The sequence below is a fragment of the Callithrix jacchus genome, chromosome 15 (genome assembly GCF_049354715.1).
Source record: "Callithrix jacchus isolate 240 chromosome 15, calJac240_pri, whole genome shotgun sequence".
Lineage (NCBI taxonomy): Eukaryota > Metazoa > Chordata > Mammalia > Primates > Cebidae > Callithrix > Callithrix jacchus.
This window is the reverse complement of record NC_133516.1, coordinates 83225471-83251998: the sequence shown is the minus strand read 5'-3', so window position 1 is coordinate 83251998 and position 26528 is coordinate 83225471. Positions and strand designations below refer to the sequence as shown.

The window sequence follows — 26528 nt, the reverse complement described above, 5'->3', positions numbered from 1 at the left end:
TAACTAAAAATATAATTTTGTGCTAAATCTGATACCACTTAAAGTCAAATGCCAATGTTGAAAAAAGACCTCAGAATCCAAAGCAGAACAAATAATATTAGTGTGTTAAGAGGAATTTAAGATTAAGAAGATTAATGTCATTAAGAGGAATTGTCCTCAACTACTCTCCTGCCTTCAGATTGAAAAGATCACCATTGTTCAATTTTAGAGGCAGAAGACTTTGCTGATTTCTATCATGAAAACATAGTTTGGGACTGGGCTCTGAGGCCAGTACTGGCACATCACAAAATGTAAATGAGCATCTCTTATTCATGGAAGAGACCATTCTGAATCTCTGGCTGTATAATTTTGTTAAAAATAATACTGTCTCTCTCACCCTTCCTTGAAGGTCTGGGTTCTTGAGTTAACTTGGTTGCTAACTTGCTGTGTGAGTATAGGCAGGTCCTTTAGACTCTTTGGACCACAGTTTTCTCATCTTTAAAATGTACTGAAAACACCCTGATGGTTCCTTCCAGCTTATAGGGTAATAGAAGGGAACAGCTCAGAGAACCCCACCTCCTTTCTCTTAACCCTGTAGCAACTGACTCAGTTAAGTTCCTGAAAGTTCTTACCTGAACAGATGTAAACAAGACAAAGCACCAAGAGAAGAAAAAACAGGCGGTATGGACCCTGCCTCCGTGTGTGGCCCATGGCTTCAGATGCTTGGGGTCAAAAGTGAAAACCAACAATTTGGAGCCAAGTAAGACCAGGGCACTTTCCAGGTACAAAACAGGCAGGGCTGATGACAATCCAATTGCCACAAGTAGAGGATTCTCCAGTGAGAAAACACACTGACGAGAGTTTGGATAGTGTTTCCGGGCTTCAAAGGTTGTGGATATAGTTTAACAGCCTGAAAAAGGAACAAATAAAAGTCATCCAGGAAGGAAGATATGCCTACTGTCAGTTGTAAGACTCCCTAGTTGCCTGTTAAAATTAGTTGGAGATCTTAACCTAAGCAACCTCTAAAGCATGGTGTGACCCTGAGAAAACACAAGTTGAAATTCTGTGATAGGACCCGAGAATCAACCACAGCCCTTCCATGAAAGGGTTTTCTACTTAATGGATGTGGTTAAGACTTTGTTAGAAACACAGAGAACTGTAAGGACCCTCCATATCTGTTAGCCAACCTACAAAAGTTCAAATCCTCTTCTGAACATACCAAGTAGCACAGAGCAGGCAGTAAGGGTGTATTTTGTCCAAGGTGGAACCTAAGTTATGAAACAACTTCTTTCTTGACATATTAACATAGGAAAAAAAGTATCTCAATTCTTTAAACCCTCTGTTCAAATAATATATCATAAAGGAGTATGAGATTTCAATCAATAGAAAAGTCTATCAGTAAAAAAGGATGGAAAAAAACACAGCAACCCTTACTTATATGTACTCTAGGGTCAGGCGTGGTGGCTCACATCTGTAATCCCAACACTTTGGGAGGCTGAGGTTGGCAAGGCACAGAGAGACAGAGCAAGACGCTGTCTCAAAAAGAAAAAAATGTAATCTCATGTGAGGCGGCTAGTGATTAATATTTCCAGTAAATACATCAAAATTGAGAAATGAAAATGAACACTGTGCTCCACCGTCTTCAGGCTGCTAGCAGGACACAGCCCAGTGCTGCTCAGAGAATGCGTGAGCGTCCTTTGGGGACCACCCTGGAGTTAGTGTTACAGCCACGCCATATTGTCTTATTAGCCATCATCCATTTTAGGCAGGATTAGTTAAAAGAGACTTATTCGCCAGAATTTTTTTTTCTTGAGATAGAGTCTTGCTCTGTTGCCTAGGCTGGAGTGTCGTGGTGTGATCATATCTCACCGCAGCCTCAACCTCCAGAGCTCAAGCAATTTTCCCACTTTCACTAAAATTTCACTGGTTTGAGAAATTCAAATACGGCCCACAAAAATAATATTTTCTACCATCTGGGCCACAGTTCTGACTATAATGCTCCAAACGTGTCAGGAAGCCACAGCTTCCCATGGGAATGAGACCCTGAGTGTTCCTTTGAAGGCAAGCATGGATCCAGGAGGTGGTAGTGGTGGTGTGTTTGTTTAAAAAGCAGTCAGGTTGCTGGTAACTAGTTCTATCAGCTAGTTATCCCATAGTAAAATAACAGTAAATGTACTTACTTGCTGAAGAAAAATTCACTTTTTCTTTAAATCCTTTGATTTCAGGAAGAGGCTCTCTTCTGAGATGTTCTCTTCTTGCAGTCTATACAACAATGACAAGTCGGTCAGAGAGGTGACGTTTCCCCCTTCTCACTTCCTGTTACTTGACAGAGGATTTGAGTTTGCCCAGAAGTATTTTGCCAGTGCCATGAGTTGGGGAGGGTGTTTGAGGAAGCTCCCTCTGCTACTGTCTTCTAACGGGTACTTTTGCTTTTGTTTTTGTTTTTTAACATTATTATTATTTTTTTTTTGCATTTTGGGTTTTGGGGTACATATGAAGAACATGCAAGATAGTTGCATAGGTACACACATGGCAGTGTGATTTGCTGCCTTCCTCCCCTTCACCTATATCTGGCATTTCTCCCCATGCTATCTCTCCCCAACTCCCCACCCCCCACTGTCCCTCCCCTATTTCCCCCCAACAGACCCCAGTGTGTGATGCTCCCCTCCCTGTGTCCATGTATTCTCATTGTTCAACACCCGCCTATGAATGAGAACATGCGGGGTTTGATTTTCTGTTCTTGTGTCAGTTTGCTGAGAATGATGTTCTCCAGGTTCATCCATGTCCCTACAAAGGACACGAACTCATTGTTTTTGATGGCTGCATAATATTCCATGGTGTATATGTGCCACATTTTCCCTGTCCAGTCTATCATCAATGGGCATTTGGGTTGGTTCCATGTCTTTGCTATTGTAAACAGTGTTGCAGTACTTTTTAGAGGGTGTGGCTAAGGCAAACTACACAGCGGCCTCTCTCACCACCATGCTCAAACTAAAACATGAAACACCAAGAGTACCAAGCCTAGTGGAAGAGAAGAAAGCTGCCCGAGAAGAGGGAGGGGCAGCCCGCTAGCCTTGCTTTGTGATGGGAGGTGAGCTTCATGGGCTGGCTGTTTCTGTGCTGGTCTCAAGTTTTGTTTTAGCACCCAGAGTTACTCCTGAGGCCCTGCAGAAATGAGCTGTCAACCTCATATGTAGGGGACACTTCTGGGAGAATGCTCATCAAAAGACCACCCTCAACCGTACTCCCAGCTCTGCATCCCACCATCTTCAGAGTGGGCTCCTGGCAGCCACACTGGACAGTGAACTCTGGTCACCCCAGCCACAGTTGAGTGCACCTCAGGACGGGTGAGGAAGACTTTAGTCGTGCCCATCACTCCCATTTCCAGCTAGCTTGCCACCCACCCCCATACACCCCTTTGTTGTAGGATTCTGGAACTCCTGTGGGTGAGCACCTGACCCATCCTGGAACAGTCTACCTGTTTGCACAAGTGGAACCTGACAATACCTTGCATGGGCCTGCAGGATCCACAGTCTGATTCTGGCCCCACCAAGGAATTCTCTGATGTCTTGGTATTCTTTGGAAGTTCTGCACTCAAGCATGTGCAATCCGGAAATGCAGGGAAGTTGATGCCCATGGAGCTGCTCTTGACCAAAGGGGGTTGGAAGCTGGTGGATAACTGCTTCCTCCTTTGCCTCCCAGGTGAAGAGTTCTGAGAGACATTCAATGAGGCTCCCTAGAAAGTCCCCATGGGATCAAGTACCAGTGGCCCCTAACAGTGGTCACCTCTGTGAGGCTTCCTTGTACTGGCTGTGCCTCCTTCCTGGGCCTGCATTGCTGGACCCGTGTTTCCAAATAAATCACTTCACTCAAACCTTTATCTCTAGCTTGGCTTTCTGGAGGATGCAGGCTAAGACAACAGGGATATTCGGTGTGGTGGAGATACGATAGTTTTTCTTCTAAATTAAAAAGGTAGAATGGTGAGTCCATTTAGAGAGAAAAGAGAAAATGACAGTAGGCACAGTATATGAATATGGCAAACATTATGAATAGGGCATAGAAGTGTCTGAATATTGACTTAAGGCTGTTAGAAAACAAATTTTCCTTGCAAAAATTACAATTTGAGCTGCTAGCCATCCTATATTTTTCAGTGTTATTGAAGACAGACTTCCCTTTAAATAAAAAGCTGACTGGGAAGGATGAAAGCAGAGGCTTCTGGGTGTCCATAGGGTTGGGAGAGTGAAAATCATCCTAAAGGAAGAGAAGGAAGGAATAAAGGCTTTCTACTTCATGATTGTGCTCAGCCTCTGATCAACCTGTGGTCTGGCAAACACAGGCCTTCTCTAGAGGGAATATATCCTAAGGTTCAGCTAGTGCTGCCTCTAAAAATTGCTAGCAGCATCTGAGACAGATCTTATGCATGAGTGAGTGACAGCTTATACAATGCACTCTGATAAGTCCATTTCTGAATCATCACTACTACTGGCACCCAACAATGCATATACTTCCTGCCACAGGATGCATTCATTTGGGTGAGGCAGGCTCTTCAAACTAAGGTACTCGCATCCAGAGAATAACTGGGAATTTTCACAGGGTATGTGGGCACTAATAGTTTCAAGATAATCCATTTTCAGGTTTTCAGTTTCATTATGTATTCTTTCATAAAAATTAACCTGCAGTGAGAATGACCTGGGCCTTCACCTAATGTGAAAAGAAAGGCTTACCTCTCACACAGCCTGACTCTATGGAGATGCAACGTTCTAGAAAGTTAAAAAACTTCAGAATGTCAATAAAGGGGCCATTTGAAATATTGGTGTTTTAACCAATGTGGCTTCCTTAAATTGAGACAATATAAGCCCAAGATAGGGCCTTGTGTCCCTCTAAAGTCTTATATATATTACTATTAAGTAGAAGCATGGCGTTAGAAATACGTGTATCGCTGGGTGAGTGGCTCACACCTGTAATCCCAGCACTTTGGAGGCCACGCCAGGTGGATCACCCGAGGTCAAGAGTTCAAGACCAGCCTGGCCAACATGGCGAAACCTCGTCTCTACTGAAAATACAAAAATTGGCTGGGTGAGGTGGCTAGAGCCTTTAATCCCAGCCACTCAGAAGGCTGAAGCATGCGAATCACTTGAACCTGGGAGGCAGAGGATGCAGTGAGCCAAGATCAGGCCATTGCACTCCAGGCTGGGAGACAGAGCAAGACTCTGTCTCAAAAAAAAAGAAAAGAAAAAAGAAATAGATGTATTGTAGTGGGGTGGCAGGAGTGATGGAAGCTTTTATTTAATAAACTTCCTTCTTCTACTTCCTATGTGTCATCAATGATGCCATCCTTCCCACACCAGCCACAAAGACAGCAAAGTGTGTAGGTGAGAAATATTGACTGCAGCAGCGGCTTCCTTCATCTTAGCACCAAGTTTGTGTCAGGGCTTAGTGGATACTGCCCTGTTTACCTTAGATTTGGAATACTCACGCTTTGGAAATCATGCAGGCAGGACTTGCTATGAAAGGACTCCACTGTACTGTCACCCTCTGTTTTGGCAGAAGGGGCCTGGTGAGCACCCTCCTTCACCTGTGTCTTGTTCTGATCTCAGATGCACATTTTGAATAATTGCAGGGAATATGGATGAGACCATTTCTGCCTTACCTTTGGTAGATCAACATTACATTTTCAAGTAAAGGGAACATAGATGAGAGGTAAGTTCCTGCTTTCTATTTTCTTGAACGTTTATTCAGATCTTAGAAGAAATGTTTTCACTGATTTTTGTCACTTCTACTTGATACATTATTACAATGCACTGGAAGTGATATTTTTTCCAAGCATTTAAAGTAATACAAAGTTACAGATGTCAACCTAAAATGAGCAAAGAAATACAGTTTTAGAAATTTCTTTCTTTCTTTCTTTTTTTCTTTCTTTCTTCTTTCTTTCTTTCTTTTCTTCTTTTTGAGACAGAGTCCTGCTCTGTCGCCCAGACTGGAGTGCAGTGGCGCGATCTCAGCTCACTGCAACCTCTGCCTTCCGGGTTCTAACGATTCTTCTGCCTCAGCCTCCTAGTAGCTGGGATTACAGGAGTGTGCCACCATGCCAAGCTAATTTTTGTATTTTGTTTTTCTGTTTGTTGTTTTTTGTTTTGAGACGGCGTCTCACTCTGTCACCCCTGCTAGAGTGCAGTGGCATAATATCTGCTCACTGCAACCTCCACCTCTGGGATTCAAGCAATTCTTCTGCCTCAGCCTCCTGAGTAGCTGGGATTACTATGCCACCATGCCCAGCTAAATTTTGTATTTTTAGTTGAGATGGGGTTTCTCTACTAAACCCCATGTTGGTCAGGTTAATCTCGAACTCATGACCTTGTGATCTGCCTGCCATGGCCTCCTAAAGTGCTGGGATTACAGGTATGATCCACCGCACCAGCAACTAGCCTAATTTTGTATTTTTAGCAAAGACGGTGTTTCACCATGTTGACCAGGCTGGTCTTGAACTCCTGACCTCATGTTCTGCCTGCCTTGGCCTCCCAAAGTGTCGGGATTACAGGCATGAGCCACCAAGCCCAGTTGAGTTTTAGAAATTCACAAGGGAGTATATGAATAAAAATTTTGACAGTTATAGACACCCTCAAATTTTAAGAATCCCAGTGAAATCCTAACCAGCTTTGGAGAAACACGTCAAACAACTTTGCCATTAGCATCTTGATGTCACTTAATCAAAGAGTCTGGAAGACAGGAGCATCAGGCAGGTGCTTTCCAGCATTTCCCGCATTCTGACTGTAAAATTCAGAAGGCTTTTCTTCCAGGATTATGCACTAATGGAACAGTTTAATTCCTAGGAACATGACATGTGGACCACAGATTTCTAAAGTAAATTTCTGGACACTGGAGGTGGTGATGGATGAAGAAGGGCAAAGGAAGCCAAGGCTGAGTACCTATATTGCTGGAAAATAAAACAAAACAAAACCAAGTAAAAGATTTAAAAGGAAGCCAGGCGCAGTGGCTCCTCCCTGTAATCCCAGCACTTTGGGGGTCCAAGGCAGGCAGATCACTTGAGGCCAGGAGTTCAAAGCCAGCCTTTCCAACATGGTGAAACTCCATCTCCACAAAAAAATTAGCTGGGTGTGGTGGTACACACTTGTAATCCCATCTACTCCAAAGGTAGAGACATGAGAATTGCTTAAACTTGGGAAGCGGAGGTTGCAGTGAGCTGAGATCACACCACTGCACTCCAGCCTGGGTGACAGAGCAAGACTCTATCTCAAAAAAAAAAAAAAAAAGACTTTAAATGAGTTTGTTCTGAGTTCTGAGGAGCAGGCCCAGGGTTGGAAAATAATAGAGCAGGAATTACTGCACCTCCAGTAAATTCTTCATTGCCACTTACTTTTTAATCCATCCTTGGTTTTACTGTAATAAAGGTGAAAGGAATTATTTTAAAATTTTTTATGTGAGGGGCGGTGGAAAAAAAATTTTTTTGAGTAAAAATAAAATAAAAATTTTTATGTGAAAAATTAAAAGGATAAATTTATGAAAGTGTATTTTTATAATTCTAAGGTAAGCAAGACACAAAACTTGGAAGCCACGAAGAAAGAAAAGATACACAGATTTGAGTTCATAAAAATTAAAAATATTTATACAATGACAGATACCATAAATGAGATGAATAGACAAAAACAGACTGTTGAGAACCCGACAGAAAGAGATGACAAGAGGGAGATGCAGCTTTATCACTCAGGGAGCACACGTGGTGCAGGATCTGATGTGACACTGTAGGGAAGCCTGGCCCTTTGCTTTACCCCTGAGCAGGATGATCTCTGTAGAAACGAAGGTTCCATCTTCCCACTCTTGACCTCAGAGCCGCTTCACCTCTAATGCTGAGAAAGCTGGCCTGAGCCCAACCTTCCTACCCTACCTTCCAGCACCCGCAGGGAGGGCTGGGCTGGCCTCAGAATTCCTGTAAGTGCTGCTATTTGCATGTGCCTACTCAGGGCCCACTGTGCTGGGACAGCCTGGCTGCTGGGAAAATCCCTTTCCTCCAGTGGGCTCATTGTTGCCAAGGAAAGAAATCCGTTGCTGCATAGACAAAAATTTTCAGGGGAGTTTTTTCATGTTCTAACATGACCCTTCTGTGGAATTTAGAAGTTCATTTTGAGATGCGGCTGCAGTCTTGGCAGTGAGGTCCTAGGTCTGTACCACTCATTTGACACCAATCCAATCCCTTCCTGCCCCCGCCCCCCAGAATTTAGTTAGTGTCTTCTATGTGCCAATCACTGGAGAAGCAAAATGGCTTGACCAGGAGAGATAAGGACAATGTACACCGATCCTAAAAAAAAGAAACAATAGCAGAAAAAGAGCAGGGCAGCTAGCCGAATTTAAGTCTGCAGTGTGGTGAAAATGCCAACAAAATATTGTGAGATGTGAGTGGCAATATGACATACCATGGCCAGGAGTTACCTTTGTGGATTCTTTCTACATGAACCCAGGTCCTTATTGAAATAGTACATCCAGTTTCAAACTACATGTAGAAAATGGAGAGGATCCAGCAGAAAGTAACAAACAATAACAAAAAGGATGCTAAACCAGGCTGCTCAGAGAACAGAGGAATGGGGAGCCGAGATGTTTTAGACTGGCCAAGTCATTTTGAGGCATCTGGTAATGATCCTCCCTGGCTTTGAGGTGTGCCTGTTTCTTTGTTTTGAGGTAGTCATGGACATAATGCCCTCTACTTCTATAAGTGGCCAAACTGGAGAAAATAATCTAAATGTAAACAGGAGAAATTTTGATTGTGTTTAAGGAAGAATTTTTTTTGTGTTGAAACTGGAAAAGGCGACTTTCAAAGAAGGTTGCAAAGTTTTATTTCCTGATGCTTTGAGACAAACCCTGTGCTGGCAAAACAGAGGCTTCTCCGCTTGAGAGTAAGGGACTATGGTGGAATCCCGACCAGTCCACCATTCTAGGATGTGAGGCAGTAAATGTCACTACCCCTGGCTGCCGCTCCCCTGCCCTGCCACACTGTCCACCAAAACCACTAATGAATTTACAAACGTCACCCTCTTCAGTTTTCTATTTCATTTTCTCTGTCCCCCAAGAAATAGTCAGAAACCAAGGACCAGGCAATAGGAGAAACCAGAGATAATCTGTGCTTTCAAAGTGGGCCACCGTGGCTTGAATGATTAGAGTTGAAGGGTCATGGAGACAGTCTGTTCCTCCTCCCTCCCTCCTCCCCCGCTCTATCCCCACTTCTTCCTTTTTGCGTATTTTTCTGAAAAGTGAATCAGACAGCTGCCATTTGTTTTACATTACGTAAATTCACAATGCAAAAGGTCATGGTTTCCAGGTTTCGGAAAAAGAATTTGATTCTGTTCCTAAAATTAAAAAGAAATTGCAAGGCTTGAATGTAAAGGGGAAGTTCCCCTTCACTAACTTTTTCTAGAAGGGTCAGCATTTAAAACTTAACCTGCGGCGGGGTGCTGTGGCTCACGCTGTAATCCTAGCACTTTGGAAGGCCAAGGAGAGTGGATTGCTTGAAATCAGGTGTTCTAGCCTGGCCTGGCCAACATGGTGGAACCCTGTCTCTATACAAAAATTAGCTGGGTATGGTGGCAGACACCTGTAATCCCAGCTATTCGGGAGGCTGAGGTATGAGAATCACTTGAACCTGGGAGGTAGAGGTTGCAGTGAGCTGAGATCGCACCATTGCACTCCAGCCTGGGTGACAGAGCGAGACTTTGTCTCAAAACAAAAACAGAAACAAAAAACCCAAAACCAAAAGCTTCACCTTGCGTGGATATTTAGCTATTATTTGAATACTAGAAAGAATTTGACCACTTGAAGGCTCTGTGGAAGGGCCTGATTTATACAAGCACCACATAATGAAGAACAGGATTTTATGGAGTGAAGATTTTTAATAGCACTCTCAGGTTGAATCTCTCCTGAGCCTTGAACTGATTTTTCCAGTGGCCGCTAGTAGAAGATGAGTAACTCCTCCAGTGGCCCCAGGCACAACTAGGAAATGTGCCTAAACTGGCTGCCATTTTGAAACCTTTTGGTGTGCTTTGTTTAGATGCCCCGCCCTAAACTTCAGGAGTTCCCTCCAGAGAGGAATTTTAGGAATGGATGCCAGAGGCCAAGGTACGAGGGACTGTTACCTCATCAGAGGGAGAAGGAGCTAGCTGGAGAAACAAGAGCAACTAAATGTCCCCTGACTAGATTTACTTTACCCCTTGTCTCAAGGATTCTTCTAGAAATAGAAATGAGAGTAGACTCATGTATGTTTGCCCAGGATGACCCCAGTGGAGGGATAGTGGGGTAGAGACTGCATGAAGGAAAGATAACTTCAGTAAGACTCCCAAACTTTTGGTTTAAGGAGCAGTCACTTTTTATTTCCTGGAAGCTGTATTTTCACCTACTGAGAGTTTAGCAGGCAGTGAAGTCCCCTTAGTATAGAACTGTGGGCAGGAGCATTGATGTTTCATTGCAAACCCTGGAAGTGGAACTTGGGACTTAGCTGGCCACTAAGCTTCTCTTCCTGTGGGAAATCCCAGCAAAACTAGGAGAAAGGGAACAATAGAAGTAATCTGCTAGGAAATGCACCAAAGAAGATTTGAAAACTACTGGTGGATCTCCAGAGCAAAGGCTGGGAAGTCCTGACCTACAAGAGCAGCCTACTGCATTGTGGGGAGGAGCAACTGACAGCCACATGGATTTGTGAATTTCCCTCGGGTCTCTTTCTGCTCCGAAGGGAAGGGTAGAAGCTACTCCTAGGTTTTTAAAACACCAGTTTGTATCCTCTTACCTCTTTTGCTCTTCTCCATACAGTCTCCCATCTCCACTTCTTGCTATATTTGATTACTGCCTAGTTGTTAGAATTATAGTGCATATCTTAGATATTTCTTTAAATACAACTTTTAGACTGTCATCACGAAGGGGCTTGGCTGGGTGCGGTGGCTCATGCCTGTAATCCCAGCACTTTGGGAGGCCAAGGCAGGCAGATCACAAGGTCAGGAGATGGAGACGATCCTGGCTAACACAGTAAAACTCCATCTCTACTAAAAATACAAAAGAATTAGTTGGTTGTATCTGCAGTCTCAGCTACTTAGGAGGCTGAGCAGGAGAATTGCTTAAACCCAGGAGGCAGAGGTTGCAGTGAGCCAAGATGGTGCCACTGCACTCCAGCCTGGCGACAGAGCAAGACTCTATCTCAAAAAAAAAAAGAGGCATAAGCCTCTTTGGTGACGGGATATAGAATATTTATTTATTTATTTAGAAACAGGGTCTCACTCTGTCGCCAGGCTGCTGTGCAGTTGTGTGACCCTAGCTCATTGTAACCTTGAACTCTCAGGCGCAAGCAGTCCTCCTGCCCCAGCCTCCCCAGTAGCTGGGACTACAGGTATGCACCACCACACTTGGACAATTTTATTTATTTATTTATTTGTGGAGACATGGTCTCACTTTATTGCACAGGCTGGTCTTGAACTCCTGGGCTCAAGTGATCTTCCTACCTCTGCCTCCCAACATACTGGGTTTGTAGGCATGAGCCACTGAGCCCAGCAAATATTTAAAAAAAAAAACAAACAGGCTCAGGAGGTTCTTTTTTTTTTTTTTTCTCACTGCAACCTCTGCATCCCAGGTTCAAGCAATTATCTGGCCTCAGTCTCCTGAGTAACTAGGATTATAGGTGTGCACCACCACACCTGGCTAATTTTTGTATTTTTAGTAGAGATGGGGTTTCGCCATGTTGGCCAGGCTGGTCTCAAACTCCTGACCTCATGATCTGCCCACCTTGGTCTATCAAAGTGCTAGGATTACAGGTATGAGCCACCACACCCAGCCAAACTTCATATATTAATGAAATAGATGGATGTTTACTCTATCATGTCATTTCAATTTTTTTCTCTAAGTGTGTCAGTAGAGAAAATGGAAGAAGTCCTGGCTGAGAGTTCAGAGGGCATGGACTCCAGGCCCACTTCTCTCCATGTGTGAAAGTAAATTGAGTGACTCCTCCAGTGGCCCCAGACACAACTAGGAAATGTGCCTAAACTGGCTGCCATTTTGAAACCTTTGGTTTATATAAGTATAAACTCAACTGTCTTCACTGGCCTCTGCTTCCTCCCTTGAGTTAGTATCGGGTAGGCATGGTGGCTCACGGGCATGGTGGCAGGTGCCTGTAATCCCAGCTACTCAGGAGGCTGAGGCAGGAGAATTGCTTGAACCTGGGAGCAGGAGGTTGTGGTGAGCCAGGATCATGCCACTGCATTCCAGCCTGGGTGACAAAGCCAGACTCTGTCTCAAAAAAAAAAAAAAAAAAAGAAAAAGAAAATTATTGTCAACTGAAGATTTATTTTGCATAAAGGGCTACAGATGTTAGGTGGCCATTCTCAGTCTGAAAAGTGTAGCCTTCCAGCCAGAAGCCAAAAAGAGGCACTTTGAGGGAAAGGCAAAGGGAACAGGAATATATGCTGAGCAGGGTGCCCAAATACACGTATTTATTTATCTGTTTATTGAGAAAGGGTCTCAGTCTGTCACCTAGGTTGGAGTGCAGTGGCATAATCTCAGCTTACTGCAACTTCCACCTCCCAAGTTCAAGCTATTCTCGTGCCTCAGCCTCCCAAATAGCTGGGATTACAGAAATATACATATTTAATAAGCGATAGGAGGAGTTATGATTATTTATGAAAGGATAAACATGCGCATGTGCAATAGAGCTTCACACCCCTTCAAGAGTCCCTTGCACACACAAAAAAATGGCAGCATTAGCATGATCTGAGTGTGGAGTTCTCAGCCCTCTGATGTTAAAAGGTGAAGCAGAGGACACAAAACCCCTCACTCACATCCTCTGTAGATTGGCCAGAACCAATCTGTGATTGGTGGTCTCTTATCAGGACAGAATGATAGTTAGTTGTGTCAGAAATGCAAAAGCAGCCATGTGGTTGGTTGGAATCAGCGGTGGACTCTGAGCATGTTTTCCTTGATGAGCTGATCGTCTGGATGCCAGCTCTAAACACCCTGACTGAGCTGATAGCATTAACTCTCTCATAGTTGCCAACCATGTACTTGAACCCTTTCCATACTTCCACGTGCCATTATACTCTACAGCATCTCCTCTCCTCGTGTGATTTTTAGCCTACCTCTGTAGCTGCAAGAAGCGCTGGCACATTTTATTTATTTATTTATTTATTTATATTCTTTTGAGTCGGAGTTTTGCTCTTGTCACCCAGGCTGGAGTGCAGTGGTGTGATTTTGGCTCACTGCAACCTTTGCCTCCTGGGTTCAAGCAATTCTCCTGCCTCAGCCTCACAAGTAGCTGGGGTTACAGGTGGCCACCACTACACCCAGCTAATTTTTGTATTTTTAGTAGAGAAGGGGCTTCACCATGTTGGCCAGGCTGGTCTTCAACTCCTGACCTCGGGTGATCTGCCCGTCTTAGTCTCCCAAGGTTCTGGGATTACAGGTGTGAGCCACCACACCCGGCTGGCTGGCACATTTTAGATGCTGTATTAGTCAAGGTTCTTCTGAGAAACAGAACCAATAGGATGAGGACACACACACACACACACACACACACACACACACACGCAGAGAGAGAGTTTATTTTAAGGAATTATGGAATTTTAAGGCTTATGGAATTGTGGAGGCTGGCAGGTTCGAAATCCGCAGGGCCAGCAGGCTGAGCACCCACGGAAGAGTAGCAGCTTGAATCTAAAGGCTGTCTGCTGACAGAATTACCTCTTTCTTAGGGGAGGTGAGTCTTTTTCTATTAAGGCCTTCAACTGATTGGAATGAGCTCACCCACATTAGGGAGAGTAATCTCCTTTACTCAAAGTGTACTGATTTAGATGTAAATTTCATCTTAAAATATACCTGCACAGAAACATCTAGAACAATGTTTGTCCAAAAATCTGGGTACTGTGGCCTGGCCAAGTCGACAAAATTAACCAGCACAGATGCTCACTAAATCTTGAATTGAATTGATAACACAGGATATGTGAGCAGCTACTTTTGGTTTCCTATTTCTCCTGTACTAGCTTTCTTCTGTTTTCTTCATTTTCTCCCATTTAAATTCATTTTAACAAATATATAGAGAGGTCCTATCCTGGGGTATGTTTTTCTTTAAACTTTTCTGCTATTTTGTGTCTGCTAGTGAAGCCAAGAGGCCCTGCCTATTAACCATTTCCTAGTTAACAGGAAACTCCCTTTTCTTTCAGTTTTTTTTTCTCTCATTATTTAACTAGGGAGTCATGTATGTATAATCATATAATTCAGGCCCAAAAAGTGGCAAAGAGTTAATTCCTGTTTTTTGATTCTGTGCTCCTGTTTGCCTTCTATTGAAGGAGTTTTAGTCACAGTGTGGTAGGAGAGGAACTAACCACCAGGTCTTAGACTTTTTTGTATCAAACCAAAAGGGAGTTTATTCTAAATTCTGAATATTTGGAATCAATTACAGTCATAATACTATTGCAAATGGGACAGACATGCTTATAATGTGAAACTAAGTAGTTTTATTTAAAGGATATAAAGTTGCATATACAAAATGATTCAATTTTTGTTCAAAAAACATGCGCATAAAATAAAGGAACACACATCATCGGCATCTTCATTACTCACTGATATACAATCAGTTGCTATGTTGAGGCTTTTGCTGAGAAACTTGTAGGACTCGGATCTGATCTGTAAGATACTTCAGACACTTCATCTATAAGGTAGGAACAATGGCGCTGTTCTTAACAGATTTGTCACTTACAAGAATGATCTTTATACATTCTTCAGACGTTAAACACCTGCTGTGTAAGTATATGCTAGGTCCTAGCAGCCCCTGCTCTTCTAGAACACCCGAGTCATCTCATTTTTAGGCTTCTAACATATTTTTTAAGTTACAAAAAAATGGTGTTTATATGTTTTCTTAAATCACTTTTTGAGATATGACTGACATACAAGAGCTGTATATTTAGTGCATACAACTTGATGAGTTTGAAGATAAGTACAGTAACTTTTTTAATGATAAAAGTAATGTGTAATTGTCAAAATGTTGGGAAAGCTAACAGGAATTTCTCCTAAAAGAAATACCCACACACATTTACAAATATAAATGTTTCTGGATGTTCTGCATAAAAGTGTTCCCAATGGCAGAAAATTGGAAATATCCTCAATATCCATCTACAGAGAGGTATTCGTTTCCTTCCCCTAAATTGTGGCATAACTATTTATGGAAAAACTACAGAGCTGCTTAAAACCATGAGGTAGACATAGACATGCTCACATGGGAAGAGCTTAGAGACACTTAACTGAAAAAAATAAAATAAAATTTTAGGCTGGGTGCAGTGGCTCACGCTTGTAATCTCAGCATATTGTGAGGCCAAGGTGGGTGGATCACCTGAGGTCAGAAGTTCAAGACCAGCCTGGCCAAGATAGCAAAACCCTGTCTCTGTTAAAAATACAAAAAGTAGCCAGGCTTGGTGGTGCAGGCCTGTAGTCCCAGCTACTTAGGAAGCTGGGGCAGGAGAATTGCTTGAACCCTGGAGGCTGAGATTGCACCACTGAACTCCAGAGTGGTTAGAGAGCAAGACTCCATGTCAAAACAAACAAGCAAACAAACAAAAAATTAAAAAGATTTAAAAAGATGAATATATATAGCCTTATTTATGTTCGTGAAAAAAGCTCTGTGTGTGTACATGCGCAAATGCACATGTATGTGTGTAAAATAGCTAGGAGGATATACATCAATTATTAATGATTACAATTATCTCTGAGGAGGGGGAGGGAGAGTTGTCAGGGAATAGGAAGAGAGATAAAGGGAAACCTAATTTTTACAATAAGAATTTTTCTATATTATGTGTATAATAAAATATTAGAAAACATAGACAAAATAGAAACCATTCACAGTTCATGATTCAGGTTCCAAAATTCCATCTTTGGAAAGGCAGATTTGAGGACTGTTCTCGGGTCTCCTGGATGAGCTGCCTTGTGAATACACCCTTTCTCTAGTGCAAAACTCGTGGGCCTAGTGACTGGTATATTGAGTGAAGGCAAATGAGCCTGGTTCCTTAATAGGAGCTGAACTGTCTCTTCCTGCATACAGCTAGCAATAAAGATTCCTCTAGGAGAGGTACGCTCTCCATGCCAGGGTGAGAAAATAACCTTTATCACCAGAGATTTGGAACTGGAGGTGGCATTTGAATGGAATAAACATTCTTGCAAAGTAACCCTTATCTTCTACCTGTTTTATACCCCACCCCCCACATATCTCCTACCTGTTTCCCTAGAAATTTTTACCACCCTAGACAGATTTTCTTTGTCCGGTCACTACTTCTTAAATTTATCACTTTTTCTAAAAAGTATACAAGCATCTTGCTTTGGCCACTTTCTTTGGACTTCATTCTCTTAACATCCCCATGTATATGTCAAATTAATAACATGTGCATACTTTTCTCTTGTTAATCTGCCTAGTGTCAATTTGGCTTCTAGATCCAGCTGATTAGCCCTCTAAGAGCTGAAGAGTGTGTGTGTTGGGGGAGTGTGGGGTGGGAGGTGATCTCTGCCTCCCTTACTGGTGAACTTGATTTTTGTAAACACTCAAAAGTCAGTTAGGCTAGAGTTGGAGATGGAAATTGAGATTCACTGGGAAGGCCACAAGAGAACGTTTTGAAGTAATGGAAATATTCCCTATCTTGATCATGGTGTAAGGACACTTCATTATATACGAATTATAGATGAATTTTTTGAAAAGCTCTCAGCTCAAGGTTAGTCATTACAGCAAGGCAACAGACATAGCAAATTTAACATTTTGGAGTATACGGAATACCTGCATATGGTGGTTCTGATATGCTTCAAAAGTGACATGATTAATGTATTTAGACAAAAATACTCTTCGTTTTTCTTTGCTTTTGTTTACGACCAGGGTAAAAGAATTCTATGCTGCTGCCAAATAAATGGCGAGTTAAAATTAACTAACTGAATCCTTAACCATTCTAAGAGGCAGATATTATTATCCCACTTTATGCGTGAGGGCCCTGAACCCTGGCAAGGGTGGCGCACTCAGCATCCTCTTCCAAGCCTCTGGGCACACCCCGGTTCACCACAGCCCTGCAAAGCCGGACCTGAGCACGGGCGAAGGCATCAGCCGAGGCCACACGGGAGTCACTGACCACAGCCGGGCGACAGCCGGCTTTCCGGTGCCGCCACATTCCGGGACCTTCAGAGACTTTGGGGCGGGAGACGAAAGTCCCATCCGCTCCCGCTAGGGTGCAGAAGGGCGGGGCTGGGCCAGGAAGCCGCCTGCGGGCTCGGAGATTCGCTTAAACCCGGCGGCCAAGCTCAGGTACGGGGGCGCTCGCCCGCCATCCCAAGGACCTGGGTACAGTCCCGGAACCGGCGACCCCGGCACCACCCCTGCCGGCAACCCCGGCACCAACCCTGCCTGCGTCCCCGCCCACCAGCAGCAGCCAGGCCTCTTCCCAAGCCCCGGGAGCCCGCGCCGCGCCCTCGGCCCGCGCGTTCCTCTCCCGGCTACGAGCAGGTACCCGCGCCCCCGGCTCTCGCCTGCGCCCTCCCGTCCCCGCTGCGAGCAGTTACCCCGCCCTACGCTCCCCTCCCAGGCGTCGGGCGCGCTCCGAGTGTGGCGGAGCCCTGAGGATTCCCAATTTTGCAAATCGTGGGCGCGTGTCAACAGCCCCGTTTCTCCTCAAAGCCGGGCATGGCCCGGAAGCGGCTGATCAGATCTTAATTCTGAATGTATAGTTCGGGGACAAGAATGTGACGCGTGAAAGTTCAGGGGAGTTAAGGAATTAACAGCGTTCCGAAAGCAAAACGTTAAAGGGAATTTACAACCGAAAAAGATGCTGGTCTTCTTACCCCAGCCTCGCTTGTAACTCACCAGAAACACACAGTAGGGTGGAGCCAGAAGGAATAACAGAAAGGACAATGAGAACGTTGAGAGGGAAGGTATGGGGGGTTAAAGTTCGTCCTCAGACGAACAGAGCTAGTGTCTGAAAATCAGCGCAGGACGGGACTTCCGGGAGCCTGCACTTCCCCGCTTTTCAGTGGGCAAACCGCAGACCCTGGTGTCTGTTCTCCCACTGCTCTGTCTCAGCAGAGTCAGGCCTAGCAGCCCAGACCCTCAGTGCCTAGGCTTCACTGTAAATAGTGAACTATGTTAATAACACAGATATTCTTTGTGAGCTCAGAAACTCAGCGTTACATACAAGTAACCAGGTACTGGAACACATCGGTCTTCGCCGTTTACTCCTTCTCCAGGGGCTTGCCAGCTTACATTCCATGGCCAACAGCAGTGCAGCTGCAGAAGGACCTCTGGAAGACCCATGACTTGAACTAGACCCTGAGTAAATAGGGTTTAGATAAGTGGAGCAGAGGGAAAATTTTCACCTGAAGGGAGAATGAGCTAGTCTGCCAGTTCCTTATAAAAGTATTGGCCTGGAAGGGATGGAGGGCTTCCACCTGAAAGCCACAGGGAATAGGGAATCCTGGGGATTTGGCTGAAAGGGGGGGGGGGGGGCTCTTAGGAACTGCACCAACAGGGAAGCCAGCGCTTTACCAGGGATTTCGCTCATGGTGGGTATATTATTAATCGAGATTCTGATTCTCTAGAAGCTGATCATTTCCAAGAGAAACAAAATTTAAACATTGCTGTTGAAAGAAAGGTTGTGGGGAGAAAATATTCTAGTTCTAAAACAGAATACCCATTTTCCCTGATTGTATATGAATAATACAACATGCTTACTATGTGTCAAGCACTCTAAGAGCTTTACTTTTTTTTATAGACAGTCTTGCTCTGTTGCCCAGGCTGGAGTGCAGTGGCGTGATCTCGGCTCACTGCAACCTCTGCCTTCTGGTTTCAAGCAATTCTCCTGTCTCAACCTCCTGAGTAGCTGGGACTACAGGCATGCACCACCACATCTGGCTAATTTTTGTATTTTTAGTAGAAATGAGGTTTCACCATGTTGGCCAGGCTGATCTCGAATGCCTGACCTCAGGTGATCCATCCACCTCAGTCTCCCAAAGTGCTGGGATTACAGGCATGAGTCACTGCGGCCACCCGACTTTATGAAATTTAATTTATTTATTTGTAACAACAAATCCAGGAGGTTGTTACTTTTTAAAATCAGTGCCGTTTTACAAATATAGAGGCTGAGTTACCTAGAGGTTACACAAAGTAAGAAGATCCGGGCTGAGGCTCAGCGGTGTGTTACCAAGCATCCTGGCCTGGCTGGAATTGGAAGATTTGGGTTCCAGTACCTCTACTCCTCTTGTTGTGTGAATTTAGCTTATCTGAGCCTTCATTTTCTTATCTGTGAAATGCATACTGTAATCCCTCCTATGCTACTGTAACACTAGGGAGACAATGAATGTGCAGGTGCTTTGTGAACTACGCATTGTGATACCAATAGGAAGTATAGAGCCTTGCACTTCTAAGGTCAAATCCCAGCTAAAGAGAGAAAATGATGAGCTGGGTTTGACTTGCAGAATTTAGTGAGCATGCCACTCACCAAGAGGCAAGAGATACAGTTGTAGTTACAGTGATAGACTTTCGAGTCAGATGGACTGATGCTGGGAACCCAGCCCTGCCACCTATTAGCTCTGTGACCTGAGACAAGTTACTGAACATTTCTAAAACTGCATTATCTCCATGATCCTCCATTTGCTCATACGTAAAATGGGCTTTACATTCCTTATAGAGCAGTGATGAGGATTACGTGAGATGCCATTGATACAATGCCTTGTAAGTAGGGAGTGCTCAATAAAGCATAGATGGAGCCATTGTTTTTTCTGGTTTTTCTTCCTCCTCATCCTATTTCCTGTCTTAATTTCCCAGCAAGCACACCCTCTCCAGAGCCCAGCAAGTGTGAGGGACTGATGGAGAAGTATGTGGCTGCTATGGTGTTGAGTGCAGCTGGAGATGCCCTGGGGTTCTACAATGGAAAGTGGGAGTTCCTCCGGGATGGGGGGAAGATACACCAGCAGTTGGCCCAGCTGGGCGGCCTGGATGCCCTAGACGTGGGAAGGTGGAGAGTCAGTGACGACACAGTGATGCACTTGGCCACAGCAGAAGCTCTTGTGGAAGCTGGGGAAGTCCCTAATTTGACTCGACTGTATTACCTCCTTGCTAAGCATTACCAAGACTGCATGGAAGACATGGATGGCCGGGCACCAGGTGAGCACAACTGGTGGGAGGTGCAAAGAGGGCAAAGAATAAAACAGGCCCAAGGAAATCATTAAGAATGTTGATGGAGATTTAAATAACAAAGAGACAATAGTGTTTGTCAATGTGATAAAAATAGAAACAACAGCCACAGTGGTGGCTCATTCTAGCAATTTGGGAGGCCAAGATGAGAGAATCTCTTGAGCCCAGGAGTTTTTTAAAAAATAGATATGTATCTCTGTGTTGGGAAAGGTCTTAACATGTACAAAGATGTTACTAATTATATCTGGGTGATGAGAGTATTTATAGTTTTTTTAATTTTTACTTATTTGTATTTCTAAGTTTTCTGTGATGATTAAGTAAAAAGAAAAATGTTTATTTTTTTCTTTGTAAAGAAAATGCAGCTGGGCACAGTGGCTCTTGCCTGTAATCCTAGCACTTTGGGAGGCTGAGGCAGGCGGATCATCTGAGGTCAGGAGTTCAAGACTAGCCTGACCAACATGGTGAAGCCCCATCTCTACTAAAAACACAAAAATTAGCTGGGTGTGATGGTGCACGCCTGTAGTCCCAGCTACTCAGGAGGCTGAGGCAGGAGAATCACTTGAACCCCGGAGGCTGAAGTTGCAGTGAGCCCATATCGCGCCATTGCATTCCAACCTGGGTGACAAGAGTGAGATTCCATCTCAAGGAAAAAAGAAAATGCAAAGGGTTTTGTAGAGACTAAGTTTTCTGTGATGGTCACAGATTTGCCCACAGGTGGTTCTTGCCCACTTTGACAACTTGTTACAGCCACTTGGGTCACCGGGTGATCTTCCCTGGCCCAGCTGACCCACCTCTCCTATTCGAGGCTGCCAGGACCGCTGTAACAAAATGCCATAGCCTGAGTGTCTAAAACAATGGAAATTTAGCTCTCACAGCTCTGGAAGCTAGAAGTCCAAGTCAAGGTACTGAGAGGTTTGCTTTCTTCTGAGGCCTCTCCTTGGCTTGCAGACGGCCACCTCCTTGCTGTGCCCTCACATGGTTTTCCTCTGTGTGCATGCATTCCTGGTGTTTCTGTGTGTCCACATTCCTCTTCATATAAGGACACCAGGCAGATTGGATGAGGGCCTTCCCTAAAGGCCACATTTTAGCTTTATCACCTCTTTAAAGGCCCTATCTCCAAATCGAGGTACTTAGAGCTACAGCATTTGAATTTTGGGGACACAATTCAGTACATAACACCTCTGGTGAAAGCTTCCCACCACCATACCTAGGGGACCCTGTCACCCCAAGGATTGACTTTGGATGCCAATCTCTGGTTATTCTTTCTCAGCATCTGATAGCTCTTCAGTGTAGCAAGTGGAAAGTTTTTTTTTGTCCACCTGTGGCGTCCATGAATATTGTTGTGAATACACTGACCAGTAAAGGAACAGCAGAGCCACACTCCATTGTATGTCGTTGCCATCACTTGGCTCGCATGGGTATTCACAGGTCCCCAGTAGGGCAGGTCAGTGACATAAACCTGCTTACATCACTGTCACGAGGGGACAGCCGTGCCCCAAAGGTTCAGCGTCCACTGTTCCTCATCTGAGCCCAGGGGTTCTCTCTAGAATTTTTGGCCTCTTTCCTCCTTTTCGATATTCAGGAACTCCAATTGTGAGGTTCTTATTGTACTCTGTAAGGAATTGGGCTTTGGAGTCTGATGGATTTTACCCAGCCACTAACTAATTATGTGATTTTGAGGAAGTTTTTAAGCTCTGAGCTTAAAAGGCTTATTTACTTAGAAAAGAGAATGGTATACTTACTTCTTTAATTTGTTGTGATGTCTCAGTAGTAACTGGTAAAGATTCCCAGGGTCCCTATATGAGTCTGCTGCTTTTATTAGCGTTATCATTCCAAGGGTTATATATAAAGAAAGACACATTGTTGGGTGGGGTTTGGAGTTTTGGGGCCATTCATCATATTTTTTGGCTTTCCCTTTCCACAAAAAAAAAAATACCTGGAGACATAGTTTAGTTCTTCATTCCTGCTGGGGCCTTTGCTTTGGTTATGCTAACCCCCATCCCCTATACGACTTTTCCCCAGGTAATGCCTCAATGCACAATGCCCTGCAGCTGAAGCCCGACAAGCCCAATGGCTGGAGGATTCCCTTCAACAGCCATGAGGGCGGCTGTGGGGCTGCCATGCGGGCCATGTGCATCGGTCTCAGATTCCCACACCCTAGCCAGCTGGACACACTGATCCAAGTGAGCATTGAGAGCGGTCGGATGACCCACCACCACCCAACAGGCTACCTGGGGGGCCTTGCGTCTGCTCTTTTTACAGCCTACGCTGTGAATGGCAGACCACCCTTGCAGTGGGGAAAAGGACTGATGGAGCTACTACCAGAAGCTAAAAAGTACATTGTCCAATCAGGCTACTTTGCAGAGGAAAATCTTCAACACTGGTGAGTCTGTAGGTGCATGCCATGCTCAAACACGCTTGAATCTGTGTGTGCACATCCACCTGCACATATATGTCTTGGATTCAGAGACCCTCTGAGAACACAGCAACCCTCATTGTTCTCACTGCCCAGCCCCCTTTCTACCCGCCTGCGAAGGATTTCAAGTTCCCTTCCAGTAATGATTGCTCAAGGTAGCCAAGTGGAGGCCTCAATGAACAGGGCAGCTGTGCTGCTTCCTCTTACACAGGGATCCTATCATTTTTGTGGCTTTCCTACGTTGCCATGAATTATCGTGCCTATTTTCTACTTTCCTGGAATTTGCTTTTTCAGTGTTGTCTTGGCACACAAATAATATTTTGTGTATTCTGGTTAAAATGCCAGAGATAGGTTTTTCCACTAGCTAACTAATAAGTAGTAAGGCCGCATCTTCCCCTTCTTGTGAGTTCACTTCACATTCTCTTTCTTAGAATAAAAAGAGGCTTTCTGCAGAAGTCACCCACTCTTGTGATGTCCTGAAGCTCCCCCTTGAAAGGTGACACATGATGTTACTCTCAACTATACAGGAAAAATAAACCTTTATTTCTTACCCTTTAACTTGTTATATATCTTCTTTATTTAGCAACAGGTTCAATGCCTTGTTTATGTAGAACCTTTTGAAAAATGAATGAATGGTACTTATATAGAGATAATTTTGATGTGTATTTATTTATTTATTTTTGAGACAGAGTTTCACTGTTGTTGCCCAGACTGGAGTGCAATGGCACGATCTCAGCTCACCGCAACCTCCGCCTCCTGGGTTCAGGCAATTCTCCTGCCTCAGCCTCCCGAGTAGCTGGGACTACAGGCACGCACCACCATGCCCAGTTAATTTTTGTATTTTTAATAGAGACGGGGTTTCACCTTGTTGACCAGGATGGTCTCGATCTCTTGACCTCATGATCCACCCGCCTCGGTCTCCCAAAGTGCTGGAATTATCGGCATGAGCCACCGCGCCCAGCCAATTTTGATGTTTAAAGAGTTTATGATACTAGTGCAAGAAGCCGAAATTACGTTGGAATTTCTCTGTTCACACAGCCATCTGGTGCTTTTCGTATGACGTTTCACTTTATTTTTTCAATTGACTCTAGATTTTTTTTCCTTTCTACAGGTCCTACTTCCAAACCAGCTGGGAAAATTACCTAAAACTTCGAGGGATTTTGGATGGAGAATCAGCCCCTGTCTTTCCGGAGCCCTTCGGTGTGAAGGAGAGGGATGAGTTCTACACCTCTGTGAGCTACTCTGGCTGGGGCGGCAGCAGTGGGCATGATGCCCCTATGATTGCCTATGATGCTCTCCTTGCTTCAGGAGACTCCTGGAAGGAGCTTGCCCACCGAGCCTTTTTCCATGGTGGAGACAGTGATTCTACAGCTGCCATTGCTGGCTGCTGGTGGGGAGTTCTGAATGGTTTTAAAGGAGTGAGTCCCTCCAACTATGAGGGATTAGAATACAGAAACCGGCTGGAAGAGACAGCTAGGGCTTTATATTCTCTTGGATCAAAGGAAGACACTGTAACTTCCCTTTAGGGAGATGTGATGTTTGTTTCTGATGGATTCTTCTTTTGTCTATTTCCTTTTCTGCTATTTCTTTTCACTTTTTCCAAAATCAAGAGTCTTAACTTTGTACTCCGGGAATTTTGAGATAACAAGTCCCTTGGGCACCTTAAGCTCAGTGTTTTCAGGCTCATCCTGTTCTTGTAGAATCTATCCCTCTTCTTACAGTGAAGAGTCTAGCTCAGTTGATGGGCTCAACATCTCCCAAGTAAAAAATCTCACAAACTGTTATTTGTGTCTTCATTTTCATCATCTACTTATTCTAAAAGTTTTTTCTGTTTGTCTCAAATTAGGTTCACACAAAGCAGACTCTGAGACAAACATCTGAATGTAAGCAGTGTATTTGGGAGATGATTCCAGGAAATACTGGTAGGAGAATGGGGAAGTGAGACCAGGAAGGGAAGGGAGCTAGCACAAGGTCTGTTAATGAGCAGGTTTGCACTGTGGGCAGTCAGCACTCTGCCATCTGAGTCCTCTGCCCAAAGCAGTCCTCAGAGTTGCCCCATTTGAAGGGCAAGCAAACCTGGGATATTTATTCACTGATCTCCATCTGCCACTGGTTGAGGACTACTGCCAAGGATGCTAACTACCTGGTACTTCTTGGCTTGCCCCTTTGTACAAGCCAAACCTGAATGTCTTCAGTAAAGACTCAAGAGATACTTGCAGGGGAAGCTGTAAGGGGCGTGGGAACAGTGAGGGATATATGTGGGGTCCTAACAGCACCTGCCAGACTGCTCTATCTCCTAAATATACTCTAAATCTATCACCTCGATTACCTTCTTGCACTGAAGATTTTTCAGCTGCATTTCTGCGGTCCAAGCTGCTCAAGTCTGGGGAGATGCTACTCTGAGCTGCTTCTCCAGACCCTCCTCATCATGGCAGTTAACACGTTACCAATTTTATTCCTGTCTATTTTCTTGTTTGTATTTTTTTCTAGGCAGAACCTAGCACAGTGCTTGGGCAGGCAACAGGAATTAATCAGTATCTATTGAGTGTTATGAAATAGCCTCCTATCTGGTGCTTCCCTCATTACCCTCCAGAGTTAGCATTACGAATTACAAACTGACCATGCTAACTAATCACGGTCTAATCATGTTCCAATGAATACATCGCCCTTTCTTCATTTCTTGATGGTCTTCCCTCTCCTTGTCTACCTGATAAATTCTTACTTGTCCTTCAAGACCCAACTCAGATGATAGAGCTTCCTGGGTGAAACCTGCTTTGATTGTTCAGGCACTTGGCCACCTTCTCCTCACTCGCTGTCTGTCCTGGCCTCGTCACCACCCCAATCCTGTTGTATGGTGCTGTGTGTCTTCTGAGTCAATCCCAGGTGCATGCTGCCCAGCAGACATCCACCTGGGAAATGAGATGCCATCGTCACATTCATTTGGTCACCCTCAGTCCAGCCAGTAGGCTTGCTCTCATTTGGCTTGTTCTCAGGGGTGGGGGAAGGAACAGAGTCTTTTCCTTCTCCTTTTGAGAAAACCACAGAACATGATTTTTCCTTTGCGAAATCCCTGGTTTTCAGCTGGGGGTGGTGGGGAAATGAGGTCTGAGGATAGCATTCCTGCCACCTCCTAGTTCTTCCCACAGGAATGTTTTTCCAAGTCTTTCCAGTCTCTTTAGAACATGATGGAGGAGGGGGGTGTGTGTTGCAGGGGGTGGGGAGGAGGAGATGCGGGGAGTATCTTAGCATTTGTTGTTTTCTAGTGCAGGGCTTTAGCTATAATCGTAGACAACAGGAAAAGGCTCTTTAGAGATCCGATTAGATTTGCTTCACCAAATATCTGTCTTGATCACAGGCACATTTCAAAAAGAGGTTCAACTTTCAGACTTCTTTTTCTCAGACCTCAAAACCTCCACCCCAAACTTCACACTCAGCTGCTGACCTTCCGTGTGTGTGTGTGTGTGTGTGTGTGTGTGTGTGTGTGTGTGTGTTAGAGAAAGAGAGGAACAGAGAGAAGGGAGGATGAGAACGAACGGGGGAAAGAGATAAACTTTATGCATAATGTTAGGGTAAATCAATAAAGATGGTCTGACACATTGCGTGAATTTGCCATGCTTCTCAAGTTAACATATGTGTATTGAACAACAGAAAAGGTCATATGTGACATTTCAAATGATACTTTTTGGACCTGCTGTGCGATGGTGCTTCATTTGCTTTCTTTGTTAGCCAAGATTTCTAGATGTTGTCTAGAAGTATTGGCAGTAGTTGTTTTTGTTTTGTTTTGTTTTAAGAGCTATAAAATTAGCAGTGGCCTCATTCACCCATCTCTAAGATTCTCCAACCACCTCGTTCTTCTTTCTCTACCTCTCTGGAGCAAATAAACTTGCATCTTTTTATTCTTTTATCTATTTATTTTGAGACGAGTTTTTGCTCTTGTTGCACAGGCTG

The 26528-nt window shown here is 44.3% G+C and overlaps 2 protein-coding genes across 7 annotated transcripts in view; one reads left to right on the top strand and one right to left on the bottom strand.

Moving 5' to 3' along the window:
- Nucleotides 1–2253, bottom strand: part of CD80 (CD80 molecule) — a 28889-nt gene extending 26636 nt beyond the window's left edge. For 2 of the 3 annotated variants that reach the window (XM_008982372.5, XM_008982370.5), the window contains exons 1-2: nt 2160–2253; nt 612–889 (exon numbers count right to left, since the gene is read on the bottom strand). In XM_008982372.5, coding sequence (XP_008980620.1) covers nt 612–690 — 79 coding nt within the window. In that variant the 5' untranslated portion in view covers nt 691–889; nt 2160–2253. Of the gene's footprint in view, nt 1–611; nt 890–2159 lie in introns of those variants that run through there. The other variant, NM_001257221.1, reaches the window with a different exon arrangement.
- Nucleotides 2254–17210: 14957 nt separating this feature from the next.
- Nucleotides 17211–26179, top strand: ADPRH (ADP-ribosylarginine hydrolase). Of its 4 annotated transcripts, none has more exons than XM_008982396.5 (4): nt 17211–17284; nt 19796–20134; nt 22187–22547; nt 23692–26179. In XM_008982396.5, exons 2-4 carry the CDS (start codon nt 19837–19839, stop codon nt 24104–24106), a joined length of 1074 nt encoding a protein of 357 aa, XP_008980644.1. In that variant the 5' UTR covers nt 17211–17284; nt 19796–19836; the 3' UTR covers nt 24107–26179. The 4 variants fall into 4 exon arrangements, with proteins under 4 accessions (XP_008980644.1, XP_002758824.1, XP_035129997.1 ...); XM_002758778.6 differs by having other exon boundaries at nt 17211–17482; XM_035274106.3 differs by lacking the exon at nt 17211–17284 and adding an exon at nt 17560–18534.
- The last annotated feature ends 349 nt before the right edge of the window (nt 26180–26528 follow it).

Coding starts and splice junctions, on each gene's coding strand:
- ADPRH (XM_008982396.5), top strand. CDS start 19,837: ATGGAGAAGTATGTGGCTGCTATGGTGTTGAGTGCAGCTGGAGATGCC. Junction 20,135..22,186: donor CATGGATGGCCGGGCACCAG/GTGAGCACAACT, acceptor ACTTTTCCCCAG/GTAATGCCTCAATGCACAAT. Junction 22,548..23,691: donor GAGGAAAATCTTCAACACTG/GTGAGTCTGTAG, acceptor TCCTTTCTACAG/GTCCTACTTCCAAACCAGCT.